This window comes from Drosophila subpulchrella, chromosome X, assembly GCF_014743375.2.
Source record: "Drosophila subpulchrella strain 33 F10 #4 breed RU33 chromosome X, RU_Dsub_v1.1 Primary Assembly, whole genome shotgun sequence".
In the NCBI taxonomy this organism is placed as follows: domain Eukaryota; kingdom Metazoa; phylum Arthropoda; class Insecta; order Diptera; family Drosophilidae; genus Drosophila; species Drosophila subpulchrella.
Genome location: NC_050613.1, coordinates 6,868,591 through 6,883,796, shown reverse-complemented (window position 1 = coordinate 6,883,796; position 15,206 = coordinate 6,868,591). Strand labels below are relative to the sequence as shown.

Below are 15,206 nucleotides of genomic sequence, written 5' to 3'. Positions count from 1 at the left end.
GTCCGCCTGTCCGTATGAACGCTGAAATCTCGGAAACTATAAGAGCTACAATACTGGGATTAGGCATGCAGATTTCTGAGATTCCTGCGCAGCGCAAATTTGTTTTAGCAGAGTGCCACGCCCACTCTAACGCCCACAAACCGCCCAAAGCTGTGGCTCCTACAGTTTTGATGCTAGAATAAAAATTTAAACTGAAATGTATTGTTCTCATCAATACCTATCGATTGACCCACAAAAAAGTTTGCCACGCCCTCTTTAACGCCTACAAACCGCCCACAAATATCAACAAATCGTGAATACGAACGTGGATATCTCGGAAACTATCAAAGATAGAGAATTGGGATCTCAGATTTAGATTTCGTAGCCTTGTACGCAGCGCAAGTTTGTCACGCGAATATGCCACGCCCACTCTAACGCCCACAAACCGCCCAAGCCTGTGGCGCCCACAATTTGCATGCTAGATAAAAAATTTTAACTGAAATGTATTGGTCTCGTCAATACCTATCGATTGATCCACTCTAACGCCCATAACGCTTAAAAATGCCTACCGCCGGTAGGTGGCGCATTTCAATCTCGCTTTGTTGCTTGCTTATCTCCATTTCCCTTTGGTCCTTTTAGCTGAGTAACGGGTATCTGATGGTCGAGGAACTCGACTATAGCGTTCTTCCTTGTTTCTAACTGAGGCTGAGAGGGAGACTCATAATATTTATAAACAATGTCCGGCAATCTTTCAATTTGGTTTGCCAACTGGATGGTATTGCTGCTTACCTCAAAAGAATAACGCTGGTATCAACCATTTTATTATTTGAAAGAGCTTACAAAACATTCGGCTAAAAAAAATTGTACGACGACCGTGACAGGACTCGAACCTGCAATCTTCGGATCCGAAGTCCGACGCCTTATCCATTGGGCCACACGGTCAGTTATACAGGCTCCTTCCCAACTTACCAACATAAGTTAGAATTATCATAGGAAATAGTTAGCCACCATGCTCGGATCCACGGGGAATATGGGGGAATTATCCCCCAACTCTCGTTAAAAAGTATATGCAATATGTATTTTACTCCAAATGGTTCATTTTAACTCAACATATTTTTTAATATTCGGTGGGGACCAAATTTTGGATTCGTTACTGTTTGTCACATAGCAGATAGTCAACTTTAATCTTTGATTTTCTTACTTAAATACTGATTTATTTCAAACAGTCATGTTTTGACTACCCAAATTAATTTATAAAAATATGTTAGGCTACAGATTGTTTTTTTTTAGGTTGCCATGACTTGTTAGTCGAAAACAAGAAAGTATATAGTATAATATACTATATTGTATATAGTATATATTAAATACGATTTTCGGTTACAGTTTGATCGGCAGATATTGAGAGTCATATCGGGAAAAGTTTTTTTCAATTGCATAACCGTCAAATATCAATAAAACACACACTTCGTCAGCGGTATAACTGCAAGCAGCGCTTAAACTGGTTGGGAATTTTAGCGTCACCAGGGCGGAACTTGGATAAGCTCTTCAAGCCCTTAGTGTGTTGTTGGACTTTGCATTGCTTCGATAGGATTTGTATCAGAGTTATGGCGAACTGATGCGATCATGACTATCAAAATGAATGCGAATTTTTTAGGTTTAGATAAAGCAGCCATTCACGTAGTGTTTTCCGTTTTTTTTCGAACAATTGTCTTTATATAAGACCTTTTTCAATATTGAGAAAATGCTACTAGAAAATACAACTTTTTTAAGAGGTTTTTCAATCGTAGTTTATCCAAATCAAGGCGTACAGCTAAAGGACCGACTGTTTTGAGCAGCTAGCTGCCTATGCTAACGATCCTCATCATTATTATTTTTATTTTTTTGCGAAAAATTGGAAAAAATTATTAGGATTGAATGTCAATGGACTGGAACTTGAACAACAAGCTCAACGAGGTATGACTCTTCTCATTCGGACCTTATTATTATTATTACCGCCAAAAAACGGATTTTGTAGAGCGGGAAAATGGTATTCCGATTTTAGCCAAATAATAACCTCTTTTTAAGAGGAGTTTCAATAGTAGTTTAGCCAAATCAAGGCGCACAGATAAAATTTCGACTGTTTTGCAGGTGGCGCTTTACAATCTCCTTTTGCTGCTTGTATATCTGCATCTCCCTTTTACTTCCTTTAGATGAGTAACGGGTATCTGATAGTCGAGCCACTCGACTATAGCGTTCTCTCTTGTTTTTTATTCAAAATGGTTAGTAAATTAATAAAAATATCGAGGTAGCTGTGAGAACAGCTTCTCAATCAGAGTCAGTATAAGCATTAGTATTCAATTGAAAACATTGTCGTGTAAGGGAAACAAAATTTTAGTTTTACACAAATAAAAAGTATGGACGGAAAAAAGATAGAAATGGAAACATGTAAACCAAATTACAAGTTCCAAAGTACAATCAATGGGTACCTTAACTTTCTAAAGGACTACAAAAGGCGATTTTGCGGAATTTTCCCACATGACTTGATACGTTTCGGAGCTAGGGAATGGAACCAGTTGACCCTCCAAGAAAAGGAACGCTTTGTAAACATGGTAAGTAAGAAATATCTTAGTAATGAAAAATATGTAGCAATTATTAACAATCGTATGTTAGAAGGAACCTGGGGCCGTTATGAGAAGTGCACCTGAAGAGTTTGAGAGTAAGTCCCATGGGGACAGCCCCGATCAACCTGAGCGGCAGAAGAGTAGTTCCTTTCGCTCTCCTTATGCCCGTGAAAGGGAGTCCAGGAACAGAAAGGAAAGGAAGCCATCTAAATCAATCAAGAAGCTCGTCAAAAAGAAAGCCGGACCTCCTTCTTTTCTGACAAAGAATCGCGGCCTTATACCCTTCATGCGCAGGTTTCAAAGGATGAATAAGGACTTGGCCCCAAATGATCTGTTAAAAAATGCAACTAGTATTTGGTGCCGCCTGCATGGGAGCCAGCGCAAAAAAGTTTGGGGGCCCCTTTGGTAAAGTTATCTCAATTTAAAGCATTAAGCAAGCAATAACATCCACCATTGTTACAGAGTTGTGAGAACTGGATAGGAAACACTTTCAAATTTTGGTATAAATATTTGGGCACCTCGTACACTTTTAAAATAAAAAAAATTCAAAAATCAAACGAGCTCTATATTTTGTATCAATTTTGATTTCGTCGCATTTATAGTTTTTAGGTTGTTTGTTTTGCTTTTTTCTTCAACAATTGGCTTTATATAAGACCTTTCCCAATATTGAGAAAATACTACAACGAAATACAACTTTTCTAAGAGGTTTTTCAATAGTAGCTTACCCAAATCAAGGCATACAGCTAAAACACCGACTGCTTTGGGCAGCTTGCTGCCTATGGTAACGATCCTTATCACTTTAAGGAAAATTTATTTTTAAGGGGTTATATTACGATTTTTTTGCAAAAAATGGCGAAAATCAAAAATTTGTTGGTTTGAATGTCAATGTATTGGAATTTAAACAACGAGCCTAACGAGATGTGACTCTTCTCATTCGGACCTTTATTATTATTATTACCGCCAAAAAACGGATTTTGTAGAGCGGGAAAATGGTATTCCGATTTAAGCCAAAATGTATCCTCTTTTAAGAGGAGTTTCAATCGTAGTTAAGCCAAATCAAGGCGTACAGATAATATATCGACTGTTTAGCAGGTGGTGCTTTACAATCTCGTTTTGCTGCTTGTATATCTGCATTTCCCTGTATTCCTTTAGATGAGTAACGGGTATCTGAAAGTCGAGCCACTCGACTATAGCGTTCTCTCTTGTTTCTGAATATATTTCTGCTGGGGATGGCCCTTAGCTCTTAAAAATAGCTTTTTTTCTAAAGCAATGACCATTGAAGTTTAACCATTTGACTAGTGCCTTAGCCCTATAAAACACAGTTGAATAAAGTTATTAAACAGGGTGATTAATACTTCCTTTCAGTGCCGCAATAGTGGAACGGAGCATTTAATAACGGAGGGAAATTCAAGCCCAGGCCGAGGAGGTAAAAATAAGGGCGGGCTGAACTCGGGATTGCGGATGAAGAAATATGTAATATCCATGTGAGGGAAGAGTGGGTGGCTGGGGTGGGGGCGAAAGGTTGCGCGGGGAAATGGAGGGCAAGAAAAATGAATCACCGACAAATTACGGTTAAGAAAGAAGGGGCAAATGGCGGCAACAACACTCCGTTATGGCACATCAGCCGCCAGCTTCCGTCTTTTATTGTTCGCCACAGTCGACGGGGCTCTTGAAATTTCCCAACCCACTGCCACCCACTCAATTCCATCTGAGGTTGTAAAAATTTCACCATAACTCCCAGCAAAAAGCGAGCGAAATGAAAAAGGTCTTATGAAATATGCATATGATCATTTTGGCCCCAGTCCAACTTGAACTTTTGAGTCACAGATCTGGCCCAATCTGGGCGAAATTTCATTAAAGTTCAAGTGAAACATTCTTATTTCAACTTTAAGATGGTCGCTCTGGGGATTCCCCAGCGAGGGGGCTAAAAAAAAAACAAACAACAAAAAGGCACAAAAAACGACATCCGCAACGTAAAAAAGTTGCCAGCAGAGAAATTACCTGCAACGAAGGTAAACAAATGCCCCGGCAAGATGGCAAAGAAGTCGGGTGAGATGGCCGAAAGGAAAAGAGTTTACGGGAGCCAAGGAAAACTTAAGTCGTTAGGCAAGCCTGGCCAGCAAACAATCCACGGCATGTCTGGAATTTCACTTTGCTCTCGAAAGTGCCCGACAAGTTGGCATCCATTCGCATCGATCGACCTGGGAAATCCCCAGGGGAAATCGCCGGTGAAAGCTAAACCACGCTGGGCGATTGTAACGTTTCAATTCATTGTGATATATCATTTTCAAAGATCTATTGCTCTTAATAGAGATGACAAAGTCAATATTATCATCTTCTTAAATTACCAATTGTACAGGTTAAAAGGTTTGAACCGTAATCGTTGCACAGAAAAAAACACATTGGGTTTAGTTTGATATTAGAACAGTACATTTTCTAAGCGTAGTTTTAACCATTGAAATAAATAAAATGAGAAAATAGTAGGATCGGGCCTAAAATTGCTCAAGACAGCTATATTCGAAATTCTCCGGAATAGAAAAAAAGAGCAAGAAGCAAGATGGCGAACATATCAAAGTGATACGCCTTGTATCTTCGTAGGATTGATATTAAAAAATCATTAAAACGATGATGATATCTGAAAAATGTTTCTCTGTGATCTGTAATCATAATAGTAGTATTCATAAATACAGTAAGAACTTTTGTGGTGATTTAATGCATCAAAACTGTAGAAAATACATGGTACCATAAGATTACATCTAAAACTTAGACTATCCAGACTTCGTATTATTTGAAAAAAAAAATGTCTTAAGATTTAATTCTAAGCCAACCTTGATTTAACAGAAATTTAGCCAATAAATTCCTAACAAATCCATCGCTATCCATCATTATTCCTGAATAATCCATGTTCTAACCCCATAAACATTTAATATCGCCCGACGTATTGGTTAATAACAGCGATGTGACAGTTGGGTTCACCTCAAAATTATTAATAGCAAAGCGTAGTGCAATGGCCTTGAAGTCGGGCCAATTGTAGTCCGAAAATTACTTGGCCCGAAAGGTCAACAATCGGAATTCCCCAAGGTGTTTCCGTTCCACACTGTCCGTTTGTTTTGGACAGCTCGTCTGTTTGCATGCGCCATACAATAAAGAATATTTATCTTTCGGTTTTGTGCTGCTGTCATTATTTGGCGACTGGACCAAGTCCCTCTGTACCTCTCGTTCTTCATAAATTATAAGCCACAAATGGTTATCACTGGCAAAAAAAGTTTTAAAAGAACTGCTAGCAACTTAAAAAAAAACTTTTTGCATAATAGCAATAAAACATCTTTAGTTTTTACCTTAAAATATAATTGATATTTAATACTAAGAGATACTTTTTGACTAACTGACTGGATTTATTTAAAAAACTCAAGGCAACCACAAAATGATTTTATTCAATTCACTTAACATTAATACGACTCACAACTTTTTATTTATTTTATAAACATGTCAAACAATTGTTTTATATCTTTAGATTTTCTAAATACTGATCAACTTTGGTTAAAAATGTTATAAATTAAAGGAGATTATGTTAAATACTATTATGGAAATCTTCGACGGTCGGGAATTTTGAATTGAATTTATAAATCCTAAAATAATAACACAATATGATTATTTTCTAAAAGTAACAAATATATTGCCCTCAGTGTACAACACACAGGCAAATTTCTCATGTAACGCTGACGCTAAAGTATTTATCACAATGACAAAATCAGTGAGGGGGCGTTATTCGTGGGCGGGGCGGAGACATTACTTTAGGGTTTAAATGTAACACATTTACAAATTGTTTACACACATACACACAGGCAGATGGACACGCACAGCAGCCCACACACACATCCTCCCGCAGATACACACACACACATGCTCAGCCTGGTGATAAATGATAACAAATTAGCGGTTTGTCTCTTAAGCGGAAAGGGGGGCACAAATACACACGCATATACACACACACAAAGAGGAGCGATACCACAAAGTTACCGCAATGCAATAAATCACATCACCTGGGCACACACACACTCACACCCGGCTCACACACACACACACACACGCAACGGGGGTCTCACGCACAACAAAGCCAAGTTAAGCACTCTGTACAGCCTTTATTCGCTAAGATATTCCCCATTCCTCATTCCACTGTTGCATTAATTTCTTAAGAATAATCACAACTTACGAAAAATCAATAACTATAGAATAGAATAGGCTATAGAAAATACAAGACACTAATCTTAAACATTGTATGTCATTAAACAGAAAATATATTAAAATCAAAGTTTTCAAATTAAATATTTTCTTATTCAAAATTAATAAAAAATGCACTAGATGAAAAACACAGCAAAAATATGTTTTATTTGAATATAAAATCCATGGACCTACAATAGTATGTTTTTTTATCGGTTATTTAAAATAATTATTATTATTATTTCGAATTTGTTTCAATCAATTTAAAGCATAATATTAAAATAATTATATTTTATTTATTTATTTTAACAAATTAAAGCTAGTATATAATACTAAAATTAATATTTGAAAAAGAAGGGGCGCTAGAAGCTAAAGTCCTTCGGCCCAAAATAATTATAATATCCAAAATAACAGGAAGACTTTACATTCTTAACTGTAAAGAACTTTAAGGATTTACTTGTCGAAATGTTCAACAATCTTATGGAAGATAATTTCATATATATTTTCTATTATTATAAATACTTTATAATCATATATAAATAATAACACTCAAATTTAGATTCTTGTATTAATGAAAATGTGTTAATCTAGGCTACTTTCATCTTATCACGCATACGCAGTGTTAGCCATGATGTGGCATTTAGTACTACTCCTAATTTGATATAATTCGGGTACACAGAAAAAAAAATTGATATGATATGATGGTCAATTTGATGAAATCCAGTATCAATTTGGCCTTGATACGGCACATATCAATTTGATATGTTCGAAATGGTAAAAACGATATTTCGGTAATATCATTTTTACATTAGGCGGTATCAATTTTTTGAAATATTTTTGTTGTAAATTTGATATTATAATTTCAAATGTACATTGTAGTAGATTGGATATTTAAAATACCAAATTTAAATAAAAAATACTATACCAATTTTTTTTGTTATTTATTTTATTTTCATATACCTTTTATTACCTATTTACAGTTTGTACAAAATATTTACAGTATTTCTTATTTACATATTATTTTAGGTATTTACATTGTGTCTTGTATACTTATTTACTAAAATTTCTTAATTGTGATTCACTTATAATTATAGTTTATATACAATCGTATAAGATTCCAGTTCGGCATCCACCACATAAGCTTGAAAGTGCTCGCTAAAATTTAAAACCTTAATTAATTGAGTAATAACAAAGAATTTGCGAAAGACATTCAAGAATATGCAAAATTTTATGAAAATCACGTGCATCTGTCTATACATATATATGTACATATGTCCATGAGAAGCGACTTTGCAGGGCGGCGTAGAAAAAATAATTAATAGGCATGCAAATACATCTAAATATAAATTTAAGCGCATTTTAAAATATGCTTATGTTTAAATGCAATTATGTTTATTGTTAGATGTACATACTTATTAATTTTGTTTTTACGCTGACACAGCCTCTACACATACACACGCTTACGCATACGTATGTATGTACATACATAGTTGCACGTGCTTTTGAAAATCGCACACGATTTTATTTTTTTGCACTTATTATGTTTCTATGTTATTATAACACTTTAGACATATACTCATTATATATGAAGCTTACTCACCTTTTCCTTGTTCTTCGCTAAGTGAAAAACTGAAAATTTACGTCTGACCGGCTTCACGATAAAACTCAAGTGTCAAAAAATCCACTAAAACGTATGTAAGTGCAAGCGAGACAACATGGTCGAAGTAGGCCAATTCGAATTTCGAATATATCTTTTTCGCTTCCACTCACGTGATTGATGTCGCCGTATTGATATATCCTCTCTTTTTCGATGTCAAAGACTTTTCGAAAAGAGAGAAATCGACAACTTGACATTTTTTGGTATCAATTTGACATTATTTAATGGTAAAAATGATATGTGTCTAAAAAACACAAATTTACCATGCGCATATCAAATTGATCCTGGCTCATTTTTTTTTCTGTGTACCTAAACCAAACTCATCTAAATATTTTCTTAAACATATCCACCATAGATCCACCAACCTTAAAATACCCCGATTTAGATATATCAACCTTGCCAATGCCCACTGTATAACGCATACGCAGTGTTAGCCCAGTGAAACTCGCCTCAGTTGAGGCAATGCATACGGCCGGAGGGAAATGGAGGGAACATGGCCAACAGCTGGGAGTTTTTCAGGCGGGGAAGGGCAAACCGGTTACGGGTAACTGGAAACTGGGAGCTGAAAGCTGGTAACGAGACCGTGGCACCGCATTTATGACTTGCAGCGAAGGAGTTGTTGGCCTGCCACCTTCTGGGTATCCCGATTCTGGTCGGGATTCGGCTGCGGATACGGACACGGATTCAGATTCAGGTTCAGAATCCGGTTCACTTCGTTTCGGTGCTCTGGCTTTTTGCGCCCGGGTGTTAAGTGGCGCTTGGGCATAATTCATGATGCACGGCGGCAGCTTTTTCCTGATTTCGCCGCTTTTCCTGCTGCTGGGAGCATTTTAATTATCATTTTGGTAACCGCGCGAAATTTAATGAGCTAGCCAGCGAAATTATGGCCAAACAACACACTCTTTCGCCGGAGGGCCAAGAGCTCCGACACCTAACCTCCCAGCATTTGCAGTTCGCCATTTTGGCCCCCGACTTTCGTTGAACTTATTTCATTACATTTAAACTAGCCGCACGATATTTGCTTTACAGTTTTGCACTCTAATGAAGAAACTTTGTGGCCGGGTTCGCCCCCCCACCCCCACCCCCTAGTGGGTGTACCCTTTTGGGAGTGAGTGTGTGGGGGGGTGTATGTGCATATTGGGGTCACCTTTATCCGGGCGAACTGTAAAGTCCTGGCGCCCGAAGTGTGGGAAATTCATTGAGCTGCTTATCACCAGACTTAGTTTGTATAATCTTAATAATTGCCTTGTGTGCAGAAGAATTGTGGCGTTACACAAAGGATCGGGGGTTATGTGGAGCACATACCAAAAGCTGAGAGCTATGCCACAATAATCTGGGCTAAAGATAGATATATAAACTTTAATGCCTTTGTGAATATGAACAATTTGAATGCACACAATTTATGGAGATATGCTACCTTAAAATTGGAACTCGGAGGAGAAGTTGTGGAACTTAGATCTGAAAATTGGGGTCACCTTTTCGAAATTGGTAACTGATCAAGAAATGGGCCCAACCTGCTTTTAGGAAAATATTGCAGTCTTAATTTGACGTATGATCAAGCTTATTTTTATTTAAGCAAGATTATAGGATTTATAAGTGCATGTCGGGGTCACCTTTTTGAAACTGGAAACTGATCAGAAATAAGTGTAACTTGTTATTAAGAAAATATTGCATTCTTATTTTGACACATTTAATATATATTATGTCGTGTTTTTTATTTAAAATTGAATACAATTTTTTTGATTTAGGCAAAACATTTAGGATTTATAAGTGCAAATTGGGGTCACCTTATTAAAATTGGTCAAGTAATGGGTGTTACTTGTTTTAAGGAATATATTGAATTCCTGATTTGACATCCATTTTATATATTTTATGTTTTATTTTAATTATAAGACTTAACTATATATTTAGAAAAGTAGAGAACAATTACTTGAGTTACATAGATTTAAGAAACGGTGATTTAATTATAACTTACTATGTTTAAATTAAGTCAATATCTTAATTGGCTATCAAATAAGCCCCTAACCCATATCTTCTCTTCTTTTTTTATTAGGTACTTTATTTTAAAGGCGAAAGCCCGTAAACAATATAATAAGTTATAATAATAAAGGCACAGGCTATTTAAAGTATTCCCACAATCTTATCCCCACTTCTAAAAGCCCCGAACACTTAATCACATAATCACTAGCAGCATGTTAATCAACATAATCAAGCAGAATGGCCATATATAATTTTAGCATGCATAAAGCGAGTATCCTGTTGGCTTAAACGGGCTTTTGAAGTGGTGGTCATAACCATAAAAAAAAGTGGTGACAATGTGTGCGACTCCCAGGGAAAAGCCGCGCCCACTCAGAAAATGCCATACATTCCGGATAAATGCGAGTGGGATGAGGGAAAACATGCACGATAATTTTAATCTCCTGTGCCAGCAGGTCGAATGCTTCATCAAATTTATGATGAAACTTCGAGCCGGGCTAACTCTGCACCAAGAGGCAGCCATAACCACCCAAAAATCCACCCAGAACCACCCACAGCCACCCGAAACCACCCACGAGTTCATTGCTCAGTGGGGCGACGCATAAAAGCGCGCTTCACTTATTTCAATCAAATTACGGCCATTGAATATTGAACTATCGCCACACATAGCCCCCGCTTATATCTATATAACCATACATATATGTATCTGTATGTATCGTACGCGAAAATAGTTTTTCGGTGGGTGGTGTGTGGTGTGTTCCTCGAACCCAGTACGAAATTCGATTAAAAAATTTCACTCGCATATTTACGCATATTGCATTCTATTTGCATAGCAATACATATTTATGCATGTCGTAATATCCATCAAATATTTAAGCCCGTCCCGGTGGAAAAAACCAGTTAATCAAACGCAAAAAGGTCAATTCGATAGGGAGTCTATCGATGCTTGGGTTTTTATATTGAATAATATGGTGGCATCGTTGCCTACATTTTGATTTCCGCCGTGCTTTAATTAGACTAAAATAACATCAAATATTTGCAAGAATGCCATATAATTTTTTTTTTTTTTTCAACAAAATTATTTCCATATATTATGTTGTAACTAAAAAAAATTTCTAAAATCATAGTTTGTATAATCATGTTTTATATTAATATCGCTTTATATAACCAAAGTGATTCACAGTAAAATATTTGCATTTAATTTTTTTGTATTACTATACTGAACACTCTTAATAATTAAATAAATTTATAGAAAAGAAAATCAGTAAAAAAAAAGTTATGAGGAATTTTTAAACTAAATCCATAATGTTTATTAATTTGTTTAATTATTTGTTTAATTATTAAAACATATTTTCGTGTTGTATTTCAACTAAGGACAAATAAAAAATATATTGTGTATATTACCTCTGAACAATGCCCATTAATTTGTCCACTTATGCGGCTCATTTGCCCCACTGTGCCGGCCTGCTAACCGCTGCTGTCCAGACGGTTAGCCACTTTTTTGGGTCATGTTGTGTGTTCATTTGTCTGTGTGCAGCTGCATCGTTTGGCTTTTGCCGTTTGACTGAGCGCATAATAAAAATTGGCACATATTTTTGGTCTCAGTGTGGTGTTCTTGGTCCGGCTTTTGTCGTTGTAATTGTAATTGTTGCAGCCGCCGTGCGAATTCCACATTTGCGTATGTGTGTGTATCTGTATCTGTATCTGGTGCAATTTGGCTCCTTTATTTTCGCCATTTTTCGCATTTTATTGAACGCTCACATGTGCATGCGTGGACATTCCGCTGGATACTTATGCATAAATTATGGCAATCGCAATGCGTTGACTGTCAGTTGGCCAGCGGGCGCAAAATGTGTCCAAATAAGTGCAACAAAAAAGAGAAAGGGGGGCAAAAAAGAAAGGAAAACTGAAGAAATTGCAACCGCCGCTGCAAACGGGAAATTATGAAAAGTAAAGAAATGGCAAGCCGCAAGGAAGATGGCCGGTTCCGACCAACAGAGGTCGCCAACTGACAAACAGCGGACAGCGAAAGAAAGGAAATATCTTCAAGACGTACTATAAACACCCTTATCAACTAACTACTATTCAGATATATTTTCTTAAGCTTTAAATTAAGAAAAAATTTGAGGCCATGGCTTGCATTTGTGCAGTTTAAAGTGGGTGAACATATAACACATTTAAAAGCATATTAAAGTTTTGTGAAACTTTACACTCTTGAAGTGCAATTTCGGGTCACTCATTCTATGCTGAGATTTGATTTTTATATTTTAAGAGACTGTAACACCACAAAGACTTTATTTTTCGCCTTAATGGCTTTTAATGCTTGACTTTCGTACAATAATATCCTCGGCAAGGGCATCGAATAACAAGCGGAAGTGAAAAATAAAATGCAAAAAGCAAAAGACGAAAACATATCCGTCGACGCAATTAAATTGCACAAACACACTGACAGCACTTTTTGCGATGGTATTGGTGTGAAAGGAGCGCCGTATCCTGAAGTCTCCTTTCACTGTCCTTGTCATTTTACCGCGTTCCATTTATTGTTTATTGCTGTCTAGAGATCCGTTTTCTTCAATGGTGGAAGAACATTAAAATTTAATTTAATGGAGTATGAATCAGTATTAAAACACTAAATATTTGCCTAATTCCTTTACTTAGAAGTTTCTAAAACTCCATATTTACTTTATTAAGGTCCAGTAAATGATAATTAAAATTAATTATACAAAATGGGGTTTACCAAGTTGTAGTTAATTGGAAGATATGAATATATATATGTATTAATGTTCATATATATTATATTCAATATTTAATTTCTTAAATATAACAGTGTTGATCTCCATTAACTATTTTTATAATATTAATATTTATTTATCGAGGTTCTAAAAATAATTTTCATAATAATTCTCAGTCATAGATCAAAGCTTAAGGTGTTTATTATTTTTATAACCTTATAATAACCAGATAAGAAAGAACACCTTGCATGATAAATTAATCGGAATTGCAGGAGGGCTTAACATTGTCCGAAAATCGTTTATTATATCCCTAAAATGGTGAAGAGTAGCCATGATATATCTAGGGATTTTAAGGGCGAGTCAGCCAACATGTACTGGTTGATCCAATGGAACCAGTTCCTTATTTTTCCGCATTGGATGTTTGCTGTTTGTCTGACTGAGTGACGGCTACTGTCCGGATGGCCTGACGTCCTTATGTCCGTGTCTGTCTGCTAAATGCACTGCAAGGACGGGAAATCAAAGGGCGGGCCAAAGGGAAAAGCATCGACCCGGCAACCTAACAACCCAGCAACCCAGCAACCCAAGAACCCATCGACCCAGTGACGTTGCCTTCAGCTGGATTTCACTTGCAGTAAGTGCTTCCTTCTCCGTCACCGAGGCCGACTCAACAGTCCCGACTCCCGATCCTGGAGTCCATATTCCGTAGTCCGTACTACGGACATGTCTTCTGCTCCGACGTCTGGCATCGGGCAAACCACTTTGTGCCTTCACCTTCGTGTCACTCGAATTAAAAAAAAAGTAATAAAAAAAAGGGAGGCGGAATGCATACAAAAGTGAAGCTCAGTTCGTGTCACATACGCCGCTCTCTGCCTTACACTCAAAAAAATATTTGGAATCGATATAATGATGAAAAACCAACAAATATTGAGTTCCAGCCACAACAGATCTTTTAGCAGATTTTAACACCAACATAAGCTATACAATTGGGAAGAAAGCTTTAAGGTAATATATTATAAATAAATAATAAAAGAAATATAAATCTTACATTTTTTATTAGATACATTATAAAAATTGATATAAGAACATAAACTTCCATATGTTTTCTGGGCTTAGAACCTACCTTAAAGTTAACATGTGGCCCTTAAAATATACATTCAAGCAATAAGACTTTAAAATCATTTTCCAAACATGATATACAGTTTTTTATTGCATTTTAACAAAAATGTTGTTTATATATTACGTAGAATAAGGGCGCGATATGACTAAGATTCTGGCTAATGGAATGTGTTTCATTTTAAAAATAAATCTGGTAATGGAATGTGTTTCATTTTAAAAATAAATCTGGTAAATTTAATTTGAACTTTAGGGCCTAAATACTTTTTAAACAAAAATATAAAACTAAATACTTAAAAACAAATTATTTGAATATGATGGTTTATTTTTTTATTAATTCATAATTGAAAATGAATTTTTTGAGTGTACCATTTGTAGGGCTCCGCGCTTTTGCCGCTTTAATCATGATCTTGGCGCGGCTTTTCTTTGACCATTTGACCCCAACCAAACCCCCATGTCTCTTTAAATTGGATAACGAACTTTCTAAAACTCCATATATTCTACCCAAAACAAATATATTTATCAGACTTTATAAGCCTAACAGTACTAGCAGTACAATATTCTGGATACATGATCCATGATTCAAAATGAAAAGCACTTATACACCCGGAAAAATTGAGAACGAAAAAATCGAGATCGGTTCTTCTTACTTTATCTTCTCGATATCGAGACGAAAGCGATGTCAATTTTAGTATTTCGAGCTAAAAGCAATCTTGGTTTTGAGGTTGTTAAGAGGGACGTGAGGGGAAGACGTAGAAAAAATGATAGTGAAGGGAGGGAGACCGAACCCCCTCCTAAAATTATCGATAGTTATCGAAGTGAGCTGCGACTCTGTCTGTTTTTGTACAAATTGTGTGCGGTTAAGTTTATGAAAAAAAGAAAGTGACGAAAAATTGGAAGACGTGCTCCGAGAGTTCAACTTAAAAG

The 15,206-nt window shown here is 36.3% G+C and overlaps 2 protein-coding genes and 1 non-coding gene across 5 annotated transcripts in view; 1 reads left to right on the top strand and 2 right to left on the bottom strand.

Moving 5' to 3' along the window:
* The window catches only part of LOC119556403 (teneurin-a), a 256,048-nt gene that overhangs the window by 193,143 nt on the left and 47,699 nt on the right, over positions 1-15,206 (bottom strand). The window lies entirely within an intron of this gene.
* Trnar-ucg lies at positions 849-921 on the bottom strand. Its single transcript has one exon. It is a non-coding gene; the product is annotated as a tRNA-Arg (tRNA).
* LOC119556405 (protamine-like protein 99C) lies at positions 2,304-3,114 on the top strand. Of its 2 annotated transcripts, none has more exons than XM_037868589.1 (3): positions 2,304-2,567; positions 2,632-2,984; positions 3,042-3,114. In XM_037868589.1, coding segments are annotated over exons 1-3 (549 nt in total). In that variant the 5' UTR covers positions 2,304-2,372; the 3' UTR covers positions 3,043-3,114. The 2 variants fall into 2 exon arrangements, with proteins under 2 accessions (XP_037724517.1, XP_037724516.1); XM_037868588.1 differs by having other exon boundaries at positions 2,629-2,984.